The sequence below is a fragment of the Anolis sagrei genome, chromosome 2 (genome assembly GCF_037176765.1).
Source record: "Anolis sagrei isolate rAnoSag1 chromosome 2, rAnoSag1.mat, whole genome shotgun sequence".
NCBI classification, from domain to species: Eukaryota; Metazoa; Chordata; class Lepidosauria; order Squamata; family Dactyloidae; genus Anolis; species Anolis sagrei.
The window spans coordinates 196,548,409-196,567,441 of NC_090022.1; the positions used below are offsets into that span (position 1 = coordinate 196,548,409).

General features: G+C 40.7%; 1 protein-coding gene across 1 annotated transcript in view; it reads right to left on the reverse strand.

The window, feature by feature from the left end:
• CLCN1 (chloride voltage-gated channel 1) overlaps window positions 1-19,033 on the reverse strand; it is a 79,413-nt gene that overhangs the window by 4,403 nt on the left and 55,977 nt on the right. The window contains exons 12-19 of the mRNA XM_060762664.2: window positions 18,191-18,340; window positions 14,297-14,366; window positions 11,204-11,314; window positions 10,886-11,099; window positions 9,219-9,352; window positions 5,775-5,974; window positions 4,986-5,091; window positions 1,094-1,179 (exon numbers count right to left, since the gene is read on the reverse strand). Coding sequence (XP_060618647.2) covers window positions 1,094-1,179; window positions 4,986-5,091; window positions 5,775-5,974; window positions 9,219-9,352; window positions 10,886-11,099; window positions 11,204-11,314; window positions 14,297-14,366; window positions 18,191-18,340 — 1,071 coding nt within the window. The remainder of the gene's footprint in view (window positions 1-1,093; window positions 1,180-4,985; window positions 5,092-5,774; window positions 5,975-9,218; window positions 9,353-10,885; window positions 11,100-11,203; window positions 11,315-14,296; window positions 14,367-18,190; window positions 18,341-19,033) is intronic.

Sequence of the window (19,033 nt, forward strand, 5' to 3'; positions counted from 1 at the left end):
TCGCAGTTCACTTTTAGCGGGCTCTCTCCTTCGTGATTTTTCAATAAATATTAATTTAAAATATATATCGTGGGTTTTTTCGCTGTTTCACAGGTTTTTGCTGACGGTCTCCACTGTGCTTTCCCTCCTCAGTCCTCCCTCCATCCCTCCCATCTTGAAGGGCCTTTCCTTCCTTTCCTTTGCTCGCTTTCTCTTCCCTTGGTGAAGGGAAAGGTGAGGAGGGCTTGCTTCCTTTCCTTCCTTCCTTTGCAGCCACCACACTGACAGGGAGGCAGGTGGGGGGGAGCCGTGAGGGGGGGAGAGGAGGAAGAAGAGGAGGAGAAGTACTTGATAAAATAGAAACAGGATTTATTTTAAGTTTGTAAAGACTTTAAAAAGTGTATAACTACTAAAATAATGTATAAATATTAAAATAATATTAAAATAAATATAGCATCCCTACTTCACGGACTTTCACTTATCACAGGTGGTCCTGGAATGTAACTCTCGTGATAAGTGAGCGAACACTGTATCTCACATCCAGGACAAAATTGGCTTCGCAAAATGCAGACCACATTATAGACATCTGTCCCTAATGAAGCACAGTAGGGCAGCAGGGCAGTAATTGACCCCTGAAAGGGATAATTGATTACCTCCATTCATAAGTGTCACTTCCCCTTGTTTTGATAATCTCGTATGTCTCCAATGTGCTGATGCATATCTCTGCAGGAGGGGCGGGGGGACCCTGCACAATGATTTGAGGCCAGATTCTGTGTTCAATGTAATCACTGCTTTGGCTGCAATTCAGTTCCAGGCATGATAATCTAATCACCTAGACAGTGAAATTAATTTCTCCTAAACTGCATCCAAGCTGCATAATAGTGTCAGTGTAGATGAGCTTCAGGAGAACAATTTCAGCAGCTACAAAATTATTGACATTTCAGATTTGTCCTCAAACACTTCTGAGCTACACTATTTGTCACACCAAGGACTCCGATATTTGGTTTTCCTTCTGTTTTCAGCTCAACAGATGCTGTTTTCCTAGGGAAGCATAGAGATCAATCCTATCTTTCCAAAAGTAGTTAGGTACACGGGAGTCTTCCTGCTGCTTCACCTGCTCAGCTGTCCTCTCTGATGAAGAAGAGTGGTAAAGACACAGGAGTTGCTGCATCAGTCGTCTCAAGCGCCAGAATCTCTGTCCTGTGGGAAAGGAGGGACAAAAAAAGGTGATAACATGCAGGAATGGAAAGCAGCAAAGTTTCCCACTTTTCTCCCCATTATTCAGACCAGGCAGTGACTGGTTATGAGAGTCAATGTGGTGTAATGGTTTCTTATTGGACTGTGGCTGTGAAGACCAAAGACCTCATCAGATTTCCCGGCAGAATTGCCACTCATCATGTCAAATTCATCAGTGCTAAGAAGGGGGTATGGGGAACCCGTCACCTCATACCCCACATCGCCCAGCTTCCCCATACCTCATCCCATGAGGAAAACATTAGCTGCCTGATTTCCCCGTTAATGCCTAATTGAACACAGGAAGCTTCCTGTATTGCCACTGCAGCAGCATGCAGCAGCTCCTTAATAGTCTTACAGAGCCCCACTGGAAGTAGTTTTACATCATGGGATGGGAGCTAACAGATTCCATCGTAAAACTACCAAAGAACTGGTGCATGCCACTAAAAAGTACCCCATGTGATGAGGTCGCAAGATCATTTTGCTCAGCTTTAGAAACCAGTTGGGTGATCCTGGGCAAGTCCCATTCTCTCAGCATCAGGGGAAGGCAAAAACAAACCTGCTCTGAACAAATCTTACCATGGTAGGTTTGCCTTAAGCACAACAGTAACAGCTATTGTTTCTGCAGCAGCTGATATCTGGCTGAGGGAAAAAATCCCTTAATCCCCCAGTGGATTTGAAAAATGACCCAACAGACAACACCATTAGGCATTTGCAATTAGTGGGAAGCTATAAGAAAATGTTTCTATCATATAAAACCTCTCTAGTGTGAACATCACCTGATTCCTCAGGATTTGACTCTACCCAGCTGAATATGTCTTCATTGAATAGGTACACAAATATTATTTGTGCAATGTGGCATATGTAAAAGCTATGAATTACTAGAAATGGGAAAGGTAATGTGGAGAATTGAAGGTTTTATCAAGGAAGTAACAGAGTGTAACTCGAATGACAAATATAACATACGAGGGTTGAATGAAAAGTAATGCCTCCACCGTCGTAACTCCTCAACAAATGGCACTACTGGTATGCGGCAGGTACTGGCTTGTTCAGTAGACTCTCCTCTACAGTTCCATTTTGGCGGGAAGCCTTAGCATTGAACAATTGTGCTGTTAAAGTGCAAAGTATAGAACCCTGTGCAGACGGTTGGTCAATGTGACTTAAGCAATGTGCAGTCATTGAATTCTTGACAGCAGAAGGTGTCACCTCAATATCTTTAAACTTACTTCCCAAACAATGCACAGTACTCACATCAACACAATCACCATAAACAACTTGCATTCCTTGATGAATGTCCTTTGTGGTGACACCTTCTGCTATCAAGAATTCAATGACTGCATGTTGCTTAAGTCACATTGACCGACCATATGCGCAGGGTTCCATACTTCGCACTTTAACAACACAACTGTTCAATGCTAAGGCTTCAGTTTCTAACCATGTGATAACTGGGTTTTGAACATTTTGGCTTGTTGCAGAAACAAGGATTGATGACAAAGCTTCAGTGGAGACATCTTTTCCCCATGTTAACTCTTCCAGTAATAAATTTCCCTTCCTAGAAGAAGATTTCTCTCACTTCCAATTGTCTCACTGCTGTTCTTAACTATGAGTCATTTTAAGTCAGCTGTTTGTAACTTGGGGACTGCCTGTATACCAAAATCCATTATTTTGTTCTGGGAACCTATCATTGGACCTCATCTCATGAGCAGGGGGGAAGCAGTGGAAAGTGGGGAAAAGTGGAGGCAACTATCTTACTCCGTTCCCTCCTGTTGAAGTCCATCTTTGGGATGGCCAGCCATCCCTGTCCTTTCCTCGTCAAAGTCCATCCTTCCCCCGCTATCTCCTGTTTGGAGTCAGGGAACACTTCTGAGATCCGTTTCCATGAGCTGCAGTAGCAGAGTCCAATGAAAGTCCCACCGAAACTGCCCTTATGTCATCTGATGGTCTCTGTGGGATTCCTGTGTGTCTCAATTTCCAAAGCAAATGGAAACAAAGCCCAGAATCCATTGAATGAGGTCCATTGGCAAGTTCTTGGACCAAAATTCAATATAGTGTATACTTGAGTATATATGCAATCAATATAGGCAATAGTATATATGGTACATTTCAAAGTCCAATCAGAACACTTCAAGCTTGAGTTTGCACAATGTAGTCAAGTCTGACACCCACGCTAAAAAAAAAGCTTTCTGGTCTGATTCACTTTTTTATTTGTTAAAATAGTATGTCATACTCAATGTTTTGCAGAACAGGACACAAAATTACACTGCAACTGGAAATGTACAGAAGCAGGTAAAAGACAAAGCATTCCGAACATGGAATCAAGCTTTCTCAAGGACAATGTGTTCTGCTGTGCCTCATGAGTGATTTTTTCTATCTACTCAAGAGACTGTGCTGTTATTTTGTCCTTTTTCTCTTTAATAGATTTTCTGTAATAAGGGAAAAAGCTGCAGGAAAATATGGGGAATAATAGCTTATGACATCATCCCTCACTCCCACAAAGCTGTGTGAAGAGGATGTGGCAACTGCACACTAAAAGCCTCATCTAAAAGCATTGCGGAGAATGAAATGTAAGGAATCAGTTACTCAGCCTCAGGGCTAAATAAATATGTAAGGAGGAGAAGGTACTAATCCAGTTCTGCCCATTCTGGAATGCCTCCACCAATAGAAAAGGTCTTCCTTTTCCGTCCCATACCACCTCACACCAGCTGATTGGACATTTACATTGAATGTCTGAATTGGGATAAAAACTGGCTCAATCACAATAAAGCTGCAGCACTATGTACTTGTAAGGCAAAGGTAAAGGTTTCCCCTGACATTAAGTCTAGTCATGTCCCACTCTGGGGGGTTGGTGCTCATCTCCATTTCTAAGCCAAAGAGGTGGTGTTGTCCATAGATGCCTCCATGACTGCATGGAGTGCCATAACCTTCCCACAGAAGCAGTACCTATTAATCTACCCACATTTGCATGTTTTCAAACTGCTAGGTTGGCAGAAGCTAGGCCTAAGATAGCATGCACCACTATGATTTGTGCAGTGAATTTCAAAAGTTTGCTGTGCATTTAAAAAGTTTTAGACAGTTAGGTCTGGTACAACATGGCAATGGCTTTCTGGAAAGCTTGAGCTTTCTAGATATTTCATAGAGTTACCCGCAACAGGGATTTGTAGGAAATTCCATATATCTGTCATGTTTGCCATATACACACATTCTCCCTTCCCTCCCTCCCTCCCTTCTCTCTTTCTGTGTCTGTCTGTACACTGAAAGTATCACCAGTGGGCATCTGAAAATGTAATTTCTGAAGCAGTCCACAAGTTCAAGGGGGCCCGTCATCATCTCTGTAACCTTTTCATTGTGACAACAATGGCCAATATAATCATGTTCAGGCCTTGGAGTTTTCACCCTGGAGACACTCGCTACTTACTTCAGCCACTGCTTGAAAGATTTAATGATCAATTGACACAAAGCTGGATTTTTAAAATAAGGAAGAGCATTATATGGAGTCTTGGCAGGAAGTATAGAGGGTCAAGCTTAGAAGCTTCAGCTCTCATTTAGGAACTTGAATCATGTAAGCCTACAGAAATGTGCTGGTAGTATTTAACTTCAACAAAAATGAAACCTGCAAGTATACAGAGATACTGCCTCTTTTAACATTATTCTATATATTAAGCCCACCCCTGTGAGGTGAAAGAAGAGTATTGGTCTCCAAGTGGGCACTAATATGTCCCAGTTCTCCACCCAACCAATCCCATTGTGCCATGAAACAAAGCCAAACACAGTACTTGGAGTCGGCTGAGGTTGTGGTGTCTCTGGCAATGGTTTATGAGGAGTCACTGGGCCATTGGGTCCTTCTGGGTAACTGGAGATTAAAGGAGGTTGGAGTTGAAGCTACAAAAAGAAGAAGAACAAGGATCTGTCACTTACAAAAGGAAAAAAAACACCCTTAATAGGCATTTTGTTTTGTGTGTCAGGAGTGCCTTGAGAAACTGCAAGTTGCTTCTGGTGTGAGAGAATTGACCGTCTGCAAGGACGTTGCCCAGGGGATGCCTGGATGTTTTGGTGTTTTACCATTAAGCAAGTTCACATTTCCTGCAGGTAACATGTTTACTTCCACAATGAGGTTTCTTCAGAGATCTGAGCCTGAACAATCAGATTTGTAAAATAATTCTGAGTTTACCTTCCATGACAATGCATGAATCAAAGCACATTAAATGCAAGATTCACACTTAAGGAAACCCACAGGTTATAACAAACAGATATCTTGTACCACTTGCAGGAGACCCTCTTTTAAACTGATGCTAAACAAATACCTTTAGCATTCGTCAGCTGCTTTCTCCAAAACACTTTACCTACATTGAGTCAGCAGCTTTTTTATGAATCCTGAAAAACAGGCAGAAATTGTCTTCATACTACTTCTATGAAAGTTTGCCTATAAGGTGGGATCTGAAACAACAATATCAGGGCCACGCTGCATCTTATTAACTACTATGTTACAGCTGCCTCTCCCTCCTTTTTCCTTGTTTCTACCACTGTTCCCTCAATCTCTTCAATTTATTGTCTTGCTTTGATACCTCAGTCTTTTCCTCTTCATCCTCGTCCTCATCCACAAAAGCAAATGATTCGTGTTTCCACCTTTGTCCGCCATATGGCAACTCAGTCAGCTTTTGCTGCATCTCCCGGGTGAGATACAAACGCCGTTCGGCGCTGAGATGCCGAAGCAACAGGGCCTGGAGTTCTGGCCGCTCCACTGAACCCAGGAGGATCATGGACTCTATAGGAAGATAAGAGACAAGAAAAAGTAAGGCTGGTTGGACTTGCTAAGGCATATATTTTCTCTGAAGAGCCAACAAACTGTCGAAGATGAATTCATTATATTCCACTCTTCTTCTGAGGAGATCAAAGTGATACACATGGCTTCTCCCTCCACTTTTATGCTCACAATCACCCTGTGATATCTATCAGGCTAAGACATGCTCTTAAGCTGAGTTCTTCATTTTCCCTAAAGCACTCTACCTAACAAGCATAGAACTACAAGCCTGGAATCAATCAGTGGACTTAGAAGAACACCTTAGAGCAGAGGTGTCAAACTCATTTTCATTGATGGCCACATCAGCCTTATGGTTGCCTTGAAAGGACTGTTGAATCCATGGACAGCAAATCAATGGATACAGAAGGCCAACTATACATAGTGGTCAGTATACTTTAGTTTTACCCAGTTTGGATCCCCAGAAATTATTGGATGAAAACTCTCATCGCTTCTGATAATCTATCATGCAGACTGGGGATCATGGGAATTGCAACCCAACAGCACTTGTGACTCTGAGTTGGGGAAAAGTTAAATAACATTTTAAAATCAGACAGATCCTCAAGTCTTGTGTCTAAATTCAAACGTGCCATCTTGAGTAAACAGAGCAAACGGCAGCCTTTCAGATATTACTGTATCCCAACTTCCATCAACTCTAGCATGATGTCTAATGATGAGGAAAACAGGAGTTGAAGTCCAGCATCTGGAGGGCCACACAAAATGACATTATTGCCTGGATTTGACCCATAAACCTTGAGTTTGACACATGTGCTTTAGAAGATGATCATAGAGTGTACAGGAGGAACGGAGGAAGGCTTAAAACAAATTCTCTCTGAAACAACCCACAGGTTCTGACATGTTTTGTGTAAGAACAAGAACGAGGCTGTAGTCACACAGTAGACAAGGTAATTCAGAAGATTCTCCTACAATCATTCTCAGATTGCACAGAATATATCTTGAAGTGGGGAAGCATCCTCATAGCCTTTTGAGAAGTGTGTCCCTAATAAGGATATTGTCCTCCTCAGTTTACAACTTCTCATTAATCACATAAAACAAAAACAAAAACAACAACAACAACAACAACGTGTGATTGATGTGAACTTGGCTTGGACCTTTAGGTTGACTGAGTGATAGTAATCATGATAACAATAATTGTTGTTGTTATTGTTATTATCATTATAAAAACAAACGGGTAAATTCTCTGATGAGATATAAAAGTTGAAGCAGGTATCCACCAGCATGAAAACTAACATTTTGAACATGTATATCTTTTATTCTTTTACTCTCAAATTTGTAATTCTCTTCCTCTTCTCAAGGTAATTTTTTGCCCTTCTTAAATGGAGATTATGCAGAGATTCTAACCCAAGTCCATAATGGCATAATTATGCCTCGGGCTTCGCAATGTAACCATCTCTGCTTTCAATAATTGTAATGATCACCATAGTCAATATCTTCTAGTGCAGTGGTTCTCAACCGGTGGGTCTCCAGAAGTTTTGGCCTTCAACTTCCAGAAATATTCACAGTTGGTAAACTGGTTGGGATTTCTGGGAGTTGTAGGCCAAAACACCTGGAGACCCACAGGTTGGGAACCACTGATCTAGTTTTGTTTGTTTTTCTTATGTTGTCAGGGAAGATCATATATATATAGCCAGGTTTTCAGTGGTTTAAATTTGTCTGCTCATTGTGCTGTCTCTTGTTTGTTTCTTTGGTCTCATTTTTCTTTCTTGTATTTTGTGTTATTGTTATAAACCATGTTGAGGGCACTTATGGAGGAAGTACTCAAAGGCAGTATGTAATTTTTTATAAGCACACACACATAGTCTTGGCTCTGAACCTCAACTCACAATTCAGAGTCTTATGCAACATTTCCAGCCCCACTATATTCCCCCAAGAAATCAAGTCTTTCTTCTGAGCATCAGCTCATGTTCTTTGAAAACACAAGGAGGTTTCCACACAAAACAGCAGCAGCTGCTGGGCCCACTCACTATCCGGCTGCCTATAGCCTCCTACGAGCATCTTGCACAAAGCTTCAGTCTGGAGTGCCAAGTGGATGACATCAGCAATCCCTGCTGCCCAGGCCTTCTGCTGCACCGTACTCTTCCTGCAGCCATATTCTCTGAGCAGTTTCTTCAGCCCCCCTCCTGTTACTCTTAGTCACAGAATTAGAACAGACATCAAAATGCCAAGGATATTTGTGCTTCGTGAGATTTATTAACAGTGTCATGCAAAGTGCAAGAACCTCAGGCAGGCATTCTTTCAGATCCCTTTTTGGTAAACCTGAACACAGTATTACTGACAATTACACTGAAATCTGTCCTCATAACAAGACAAGGAATTGTGTATGAAAAAAACGATTATTTTAAAGATGCATCACCAGAAGCTGAAGAGCCCACAAGGTAGGTTTTCTCTGAGCTTATGGCTCTTTGAGACTGATTTAAGGACTGCCGCATTTGTTCAGACATGTTCAAGGGGTTCCCACAATGAACAAAGTATTGGCAAAGGGATGAAACACACAAAACATTGCAAGATGTCAACAAAAACTGTCTGGTACAGAATGATTGGTGCACTAGGTCACTAGTTAAATGCAGTGTCGTGATAATGGAGGAGGGAGCAAAAGAAGAGGAACAGCGGTGTGGGCAAAGCAAACACAGGGAGACAATCTGCAAAGTTGTATTACATGCAAAGTTGGGTTAATGTCCCAAACAACCTCTCAGATGAGGTGCTTTTAAGCAATATTTGCTATTTAACCTTCCCCTTTGTGACAGAGCCCGACAGCTTCCATCCCATGACATAGAGCGACTTCTGGCAGGGCTCCATCATGAAAGGGAAGGCAACCCTTCATATGCCACCGTCATGGCAGAACAGGAGCTTTCCAGTATTACAATAATAATAATAATAATAATAATAATAATAATAATAACATCTCGATTGTGGAAAAGAAAAAAATGGATTATTGATGTCACCATACCAGGTGACAGTTGCATTGAGGAAAAACTCAGCCTTTATCAGGACCTCAAAACAGAACTGCAAAGGCTCTGCCATACACCAGTAAAGGTGGTCCTAGTGATCATCGGCAAACTGGGTGCTGTGCCAAAAGATCTCAGCTGGCATTGGGAAACTTTTCTTTTTCATGTCAGGAGCGACTTGAAAAACTGCAAGTCGCTTCTGGTTTGAGAGAATTGGCCATCTGCAAGCTTTCTACTTAGCTCACCTGGGGAGTCCACCAGCGGAAAGGTCTTGACAGTTGTATTTTCAAGTATATCCTTCAGGTCCCGGTATTTGCAGTTAGAGGAGATGAATTTGACATCACACACCATAATATCCTCAACGTAAATATTGTATTTGCTTAAATGGCAAAAAAAATTAAAAGTAAGTAAAAAGCAAACATTTATTCATTTTTCATTCATTGCAATCCATATTTTGTTCTAAGGATGTGCATGGCAACTGCTGCATGTAACACTGAAAAAAAAAACCCTTAACAATAGAAAACAAATTAATTCTGAGATGAACAACAGTAAAATCCATAACAGCAGCAATTCTATTTGAGGCCAAGTAACTACCTGTGTTAAATAAGACTGCTTGAAGAACAGTGCCAAGCAGGACATCCATGACATCCCTGTCTCTGAAGGCTCCCTGTTTGACATCCATCCAATGACAGCACTGCAGAAAGTCCCCATATGATGCTCGAAAAACCCAGAGTGAATTATATGCCAGGAGGCAGTCTCACCTGGGAACAGGTTGGGATCAGGGCAGTCATGGAAGTTCAGGAGCCAAAGCTCAGGTGTGATATGCTACTTAGGAATCACTCCTGTTAAGAAGCAAGCTTCAGGTTCTGAACTAATTGACATTTTCAGCCACTCTTCAATTTCGGTTTCTCACATCCCTTCAGATTTCTGGTTTATGGGATTGGTACCAGTTTATTCAACAGCAGTGCTGTGCCAGAAACCTTTGGGGAGGTCCTGATGTTGTTGTCTCTCGGGGCTCCTCATTTTAGCAGTAGTCTAACAATATCCCTCAGTGTAAGTTGAAGGGCAAGACCCAAAGGACTTTGAATCACCAGCTCTTGTTGCAGCTCCCAGCCTAGGTTAACCTCTAGATTCCTAAACCTGCCACTATTATGTCCATCTAATGATCTAATTTCGAAGTAAAGATAGTTCTTCTTTCTGGCAGTGAAAATAATGCTTTGCTTAATCTATTTATTTATTACTAGCTGTCCCCTGCCACACGTTGCTGTGGCCCAGTCTGTGTATATGTGTTTTGTGTGTGTATATGTGTGTGTGTGTGTGCATTTGTGTATATGTGCATATATGTGTGTTTGCAAATGTGTGTGTGTGTGTGTGTGTGTTGTAATGTATTTTTTTTATTTTGGGGGTTTTTAAGTCTCATCTGCTGTGTTTTTCAGTGTTTTTATGAGTGATGGTCACTCGTTGGCCTGATAGGTGTATTGTGTCCAAATTTGGTGTCAATTTGTCCAGTGGTTTTTGAGTTATGTTAATCCCACAAACAAACATTACATTTTTATTTATATAGATTATTTATTTAGAGCATTTTTATCATGCTCTTTTCAGCTTGAAGGCGACTTAGGGCAGCATACAGATTGGCAACAATTAGATGCCATAAACATACATACATACATATTGATTTAAAACATTTAATAGCACATAATAAAAATCCATATAAAAACCAATCTTGTGGGAGGGAGAAGAAAATTCAAGCCATTAATGGTTGAATCTGTGGTTAGATCCACACTGCCATATAATGCATAGGTCTACATTGAACATATAACACAAATCCAAACTACATTATATGGCAGTGAAGATCAAGCCACACTTTCATTTTCCTTGCACACCACACCCCTTCTTTGATAAGTCTTTGTACCTTATTTGATTCCAGCCCAGGTCTGGCAAATAGGGCAACTTCTTCACTTGGATAATGCTGTCATAAAGACTTGGCTGCAAACTCTGGGCAACCATGTTGGCAAGGATGACGGCCACCATCATGGGCAGGATGTGGGAGATCTGACCTGTCAGCTCAAAGCAAATCACTGCCGTGGACACTGTGTGGCTCACTGCACCCGTCAGAGCGGCAGCTCCTTTCCCAATTGCAGGACACAAGGAAAGAAGGAAGAAGTTAGCATCATCCTCACTCCTCCATATTGAGATTTTAAGTAAAAGAAAAGGGGTGCAATGGGCTTACCTATCACGGCGTAACCTCCAGGCAAGATTTTGTAAATAATACCATCAAAGAGAATCCCATCAGGAAAAAGCCAGGCCATAATTTCGCCCACCAGGCGTCCAAACGCAGCCCCTGAAAGCCATTGTGAGATCACTTATTTAATGTCCACAAGTACAATGAGAATATCCTCTGCAAAGCTGATCCCTATCAGATGTGTTGTTAATCTACTTATTTATTTATTTATTGACTTTCTTCCACACCTAAGATTCAAGGCAGTTTCCAACATAATTTCAAAATTACGTTTTAAATTATGCCCTTTGAATCAAACTGCCCGTGTGATTAAAAAGCCAGTTACAACTATTTAGGTATTGCCATCGTCATCAACGTCTTCATCATCTAACTCAACAAAGAGCTAAAAATATATTTTTTAAATATCCTGTTTGAAAAGCTGCCAGCGAAGTCCACATTAATGAATCAGCAGTAATATAACAAGGCCAAGAAGACATTACACAGGATTTGAGCAAAAAATCAATGCCCAAAGAGGAAGAACAATGGGCTTGCTGCTGTTTCTGAGAGATCTGCCTTGGCTAAAAAGGCTGGTGTGCTAGCTTAAAGACAGTGTAAGTCTGGCTTTATCTTCTGACCACATGTGATCAAAGCCCCATCTACACTGCCATATAATACAGTTTGAAACTGCATTATATGATCAGTGTAGGTAAAGTTAAAGGTGTCTGACTCTGGAAGTTGGTGCTCATCTCCATTTCTAAGCTGAAGAGCCGGCATTGTCCATTGACACCTCCAAGGTCATGTGGCCGGCATGACTGCATGGAGCACCATTACCTTCCCACTGGAGAGGTACCTATTGATCTATTCATATTTCCATGTTTTTGGACTGCTAGGTTGGCAGAAGTTGGGGCTAACAGTGGGACCTCACACTGCTCACCGGATTCAAACTTGTGACCTTCCAGTCAGCAAGTTTAGCAGCTCGGCGGTTTAACCCATTGCACCACCAGGGGCTACCTAATGATCAGTGTAGACTCATACAATGCAGTTTAATTGCATGGAACTACATTATATGAGTCTACACCAGGGGTCCTCAAACGTTTTAAACAGAGGGCCAGGTCACGGTCCCTCAAACTGTTGGAGGGCCAGATTATAATTTGAAAAAAGCATGCATGAATTCCTATGCACACTTGCCATATCTGATTTGTAGTGCAAAAAAACCCACTTAAAAACAATACAATAATTAAAATGAAGAACAATTTTAACAAATATAAACTTATTACTATTTCAATGGGAAGTGTGGGCCTGCTTTTGGCTGATGAAATAGGATTGTTGTTGTTGTTGTTGTTGTTGTTGTTGTTGTGTGCTTTCAAATCATTTCAGACTTAGGTTGACCCAGAGCAAGGGCCAGGTAAATGACCATGGAGGGCTGTATCCGGCCCCCAGGCCATAGTTTGAGGACCCCTGGTCTACACTGACCAAACTTTCAAACTGCATTATACGGTAGTATTGATGGGGACTTAATTAGCTAAAGGAAGGTTCATAATTGGAGTGACATGGACAAGGTGAGGACTATCCTTTGCAAATTTGCAGGACAATAATGGAAATCGCACATCCCATTATATCCCATTGAACTGTAACTCCCAGCAGTCTTAGCTAGGATCAACCAATAGTGAGCAATGCTGTGGGCTGCAGTTCAGCTTACATCTGGAGAGCCAACATTAGTTGGGATGTGTGGCTGGATCTACACTGCCATATAATACTATTTGGAAATGCATTATATGGTCAGTGTGGACCATATAACTGCACTGAATTTCATTATATAGGTATGCATGGTCCCAAATTATATTATATGGCAGTGTAGGTCTTGCTTGAGAATATGTGTAGAGGGTGAAATGAAAATCTCACCATTAGCTGAAATGTTACAAAAACTAACAACACTGTCCTTGGCATCTGATCTTCTAACAGGACACTTGCCTTTATCTCTCAGAAATGCCATGTTTCATTCAATATAAGGTGCATAGGTCATTTCTACATAAAAGATCAAATGGACACAAAGCTGATAGAGGAAATAGCAAGACATTAACACTAGTAGCAGTACACTTCCATCTTCCAGAATACCCTACCACTGACTGTAAAAAGGCTGCTGGAGAACAAAGGAATTTAAAGGAGAGACTTCTGCCAGGGTACATCCACTAAATTTCAACTCACCACCAAAGATTTGAAGCAAGATAATGCTATATGTATTGTTTATTCTTGTGTATGGAGAGTCTTGTGTATGGAGAACTGATGTTACGTTTAAAGGATGCAACAGGACATTCTGATTTCAGCAAAAACAAACAAAACAAGCATCTCCTCATGTTTTATTTCAGGAAAATAAACTTCTGAGCAGACTTGTATTGTATACTCATTGAATGTTAACCACCTTACTTATTGTCAGGGTACTATTTAGGGTCAGTGCTAACAATACAACAGTCAGCTTTTGCACCCAATGTTGCTCTGATTCTACTCTCCAAATGTATACAAAGTGCATTCCACTAAAGTCGTAATATTTCATTTCATGCATCAGGAGCCCCTGGTGGTGCAATGGGCATCAGGAGCCCCTGGTGGTGCAATGAGCCCCTTGTGCCAGTGGGACTGAAGGCTGACAGGTCAGAGGTTTGAATGTGGGGAGAGTGTGAATGAGCTCCCTCTGTCAGCTCCAGCTCCCTATGTGGGGACATGATAGAAGCCTCCCACAGGATTGCTAAAACATCAAACATCCGGGTGTCCCCTGGACAATGTCCTTGCAGATGGCCAATTCTCTCACACCAGAGGCACCTTACAGTTTCTCAAGTCACTCCTGACACATACACACAAAAATCATACATCTAAATTAGTAGGTTGTAACCCATACAAGCTCGTGCTAGAATAAAGTTGCTATTCTGAGAGATGCCAGAAGACATTTTGCATAGGATAGCATGGTTGGATTTTGGGCACAAGAGTCACAGCCCTTGTCACTTCCCCAAAGCACAGATAAGCCCTGGTGTGCCTCTCTGTCACCTTTCTTCTGTTGCCATTCCAGCCTCTTAAAATCCTTTTCTACGAAGCCCCAAGAAAAATGAAACTCACCCAACACAAAGACTGGCATGAAGCCTCCACATGGTATCGGCATGGTGGTAGAGACAACAGACATCCAGAACTAGGACAGAGGTGATAGGTAGCTAGGATTACTCAGTGACAATGGCTTATCCCAATATTTTGTTGAACTGAGTGGAACCTGGCAGACAGATGTTATAGCAGGTGCCTGTCTTTCACTTTAGTTGGAAAGTAGTAGTAATATAAAGTTCTACATTTCACATCGAAGCTGTTTGGGTTTGGGTTTTCTTAAGCCAATAGTTGTTACGTTTCCCCCCCACATGGCTATTAACATGTAGGACAGATATGAAAACACTAAGTGGCAGTGCCATCTACAACTGAACAAAGCCATGCAGTTTATCTTGCAGTATGGAACTGGCTGTCATTCTTTGTGGATGCCATATAGGTATATTTTTCTCCTTCTTTCATTTCTTAAAACAGAAGCAAAGTAGCAATTGTATTTGTGAATCTTACCTTAGGCTAGAGACTGTGAAAATTGTGGATCAAATCTCACCCATTTTCTATCCTGCCTTCTATCCCTGCTCTATACAGAAGTCAGAAAGGCAGGCACAAGCAGTTTCCATGTTAAAACCTTTCAGTGCATTGCAATGGTTGCTCTATACAGTACTTAACATAGTGTTACTTATTACTTACTTAGGCGATCCCTTGTTGTCCGAGTAGGATAGTCTTCCAGGATCAGTGTACTGGTGGTGGGTCCGCAGGTGATTATATATAGAGTATATGTTACACTGTAACACTATGTTCTGAACTCAAGAACAGAAAACGGAATGTTGGTGGGCAGGAAAAGAGATTTAAAGATGGGCTCAAAGCCAACCTTAAAAACTCTGGCATAGACACTGAGAACTGCGAAGTCCTGGCCCTTGAGCACTCTAGCTGGAGGTCAGCTGTGACCAGCAATGCTGTAGAATTTGAAGAGGAACGAATGGAGGGCGAAAAAGAGAAACGTGCTGAGAGGAAAGTGTGTCAAGCCAACCCTGACCAGGACCACCTTCCACCTGGAAATCAATGCCCTCACTGTGGGAGAACATGCAGATCAGGAATATATATGTGTGTGTGTGTTATATATATATTGAGAGGGGGGGGAATGAGTGTTCTGAACATAGTGTTATAGTGTAACATAGTATTACAGACTCCATAATAACACTATATAACAACATTTGGAAAATGTTTCTATTTTGAAAGTATTATTTTCTGTTTAATTGTGCAGTACTTTTCCATGTTTTTATGATAGAACCAATTAGGAAATAACATATATAACCCAGGAACAAAAATTGCATTACATAGTGTAAGACACCAGAGTCAATCCCATGGGCAAGATCCCACTATGTAATCTATTCAGCTAAGACACCATTTGTCACTGAAATTATGCCTTTAATAAGTAGCCCCCCATTTTGTTCTGAACTGCAATCATAATAATTAACTATGGTTCTAGCTAAACAAGAAATAAATTATAAAAGACCCACTCCAAGAAGCAAAAAAAAGAAAGAAATACTAAAAAGAAATTTTACTTGCAAATAAAGTTTGACTACTTTAAAATAAAAAGACAAATAATGGGAAGCTACTAATTAAAAAATAGCAGCCTGGAAAACCTATTATAGGTTAGAATATGCACACAAACCATGTGTGGGAAAAATGATAGGCTATCACAGAATACAGTGAAACACAACCACTTGAAAGGGGGCAAATCTCTGTTGCATCTCAGATTTGGATGTACAAATTAAATTTCTGGCTTAAAATAATGTTCGCAACTAAAGGTCTGGCCTCACTGACCCTTAGCAAAGTATTCCAATCAAGGTGGAAAATGTCAGTTGTTGAGAAGGTCCTAAAACTTGGTTGTTGTTGTTGCTGTTTGTTCCTTCAGTCACGTCCGACTCTTCATGACCTCATGGACCAGCCCATGCCAGAGCTCCCTGTTGGCTGTGACCACCCCCAGCTCCTTCAGAGTTAAGGAAGTCACTTCAAGGATACAATCCATCCATCTTGCCCTTTCCTTCCATTTTCCACAGCATCATTATCTTCTCCAAGCTTTCCTGTCTTCTCATTATGTGAGCAAAATATTTCATATTTGACTCTAATATCCTTCTCTCCAGTGAGCAGTCGGGCTTTATGTCCTGGAGTATGGACTGGTTTGATCTTCTTATGGTCCAAAGCACTCTCAAAATTTTCCTCCAGCACCACAGTTCAAAAGCATCTATCTTCCTTCACTCAGTCTTCCTGATGGTCCAGCTCTCACATCCATAAGTTACTACGGGGAATACCATTGCTTTCACTTTGCTGATCTTCGTTGCCAGTGTGATGTTTCTACTCTTCACTATTTTATCGAGCCTAAAACCTGGATTCTCACAAAATGCACAGAGCTATGGGTTACACAAAAAGCCAAAGAAAATAATCAGCTGTGTATCTGGGACACTGAGTTGCAAAACTACATCAATGTAGTTTTCCCAGTTTCTAAAGACAATGGGAGGGCTATTCTTCCTGCAGAGTACCTAAGTAATCTAATCATCCCAAAATACATAAAAGTGTTCTCTTTGACTAAATTCAATGTGTTCCCTTCTGCAGAGAGAAGACAGAACAACATACCATATTGCAAATACCTATGTCCCTGTGAGGCTGTGGTGGTAGAAACTGTGGGGCACATTTTATTATACTGTTCTTTCTACCAAAATCATCAGCAACATTTTATTCATCCAATTTTACAAAGTCTACCAGGAAGACCTGAAAGATGTTATATTGATTCTCTTTTGGCTGACTAGTCTTCTAAAATCACAGCCAAAGTTGCTAGTTTTTATATAATAGTAATATAATCTAATATGATATATTGTATATACATATATTTATAATATTATAATGTAATACAATATAATACTAATAATAATACAATATTATACTTATATATTTATATTATATGTAATATTACTAATAATATTACAATGGTATAGTACAATATAGTAATATATAATACTGATATTGTACTATGCTAATAATATAATATATTGTATGTATATATATCTTATATATATTGTATGTATATAAGTCGCTCTGAGTCCCCTTCGGGGTGAGAAGGGTGGCATATAAATGTCATAAATAAATAAATAGCTTTTGTGCAGCAGCAATAGCTTGCCAGACCAATCCAATTTAAATCCGGTTTCTGCCTCCTGCAGAATTCTGGGGTTTGTGGTTTGGTGAGGCTGTCACATTCTTAGAAGGCTTTATTATTTTATCTCAACCTTTATCACTGTTATTCAAATATACAATTTTTAAATACTGTTTTTCCCTCTCATACTCCACATTTCGTCTCAACTCTTGTTTTAGAAATTGGTTTTAATGCCTAAACGTATGTTTTACTTATCTTTTACTCTTTGATTTTGCTGGCCATTGACAGAAATTAGGACAGATAGATATAGATAGATAGGAAATATCCTAATTGAGATGATTCATACAAACTCAGGGAACATATTATGGCCTTAATCCTATTTCAATTTTGATTATAGGAGACATACAGAATCCATTGCTCTTCAACAACTGATTACTGTAATTGGGACTAACCAACAGGATGCAAGCTCATGTCTATTCCAGAATAAGTGATTTATATGGAAGTAAGCACATTATCACTGAATGCTCTCATTATTGCTGCAAGTCCTGTGGAGAGCCAAGAATTTGAGGTCTACATTTTTTACCATCCAATTAAGCTACTTCAGTTAGATTGAAAAAAAATAAAAACCACGCCTAACTTTAATGACACAATTGCCCATGGAAGTGATACTTAGGTGTTTTTCCGTGAACGTAAGTCGTTTACATGTCTTTGCTCTGCCAAAGGAAAATGGCTAACATGGTGGGAAAGGGCATTCAGTCAAATAGGCTTCCTACCTTCATGAGGAAAAAGAGAAGGATGATGACAAACACACTGACTTTGGGATGGATCCAAACAGCAGACTTCCCCAGGATTGCAGGGTCCTCTATATGCTTTACCCAAGTGTAGTTATCAAAGAGGCTGCTGATGGCTTCTCTGGGCATCAACTGCAAAGAGAGAATGCAATGAGAGGAGAGTCTCTTGCCACCAAGGAAAGAACAATATGTTTGGGGAAAAGTAAAAAATCAAAAGGCCATTGAAATTCAGCAAGAGTTAATTTTTTGACTTGTGTAAATTGTACTTTATTTTATTTTATTATTGTTGGGTTTCATCCCTGGACTACACAAGTTTCTTGTGTCATCAAGTTTCTAGTCCTCAATGAGCAGCTAGGCTAGGGATATGGCTAAGCTGAGGGATTCCTTCCCCCACGTTCTTACACAAGTTTCCCAAAAAAGGCCTTGTCTTTACTCATCCTGCTAGCCACTGACTCTTCCCCCTTTGACATTGTTTCTCAACCTGGGGGTTGGGGCAAGGGGGTGTCAGAGGGGTTGAGAAAGACCATCAGAAAACACAGTATTTTCTGTTGGTCATGCGGGTTCTGTATGGGTATTTTGGCTCAATTCTATCATTGATGGGGTTCAGAATGCTCTTTGATTGTAAGTGAACTATAAATCCCAGCGACAACTCCCAAATTCAAGTCTATTCTCCCCAAACTCCACCAGTGTTCACATTTGGGCATATTGAGTATTCGTGCCAACTTTGGTCCAGATCCATGATTGTTTGAGTCCACAGTGCTCTCTGGATGTAGGTGAACTACAACACCAAAACTCAAGGTCAATGCCCACCAAACCCATCCAGTA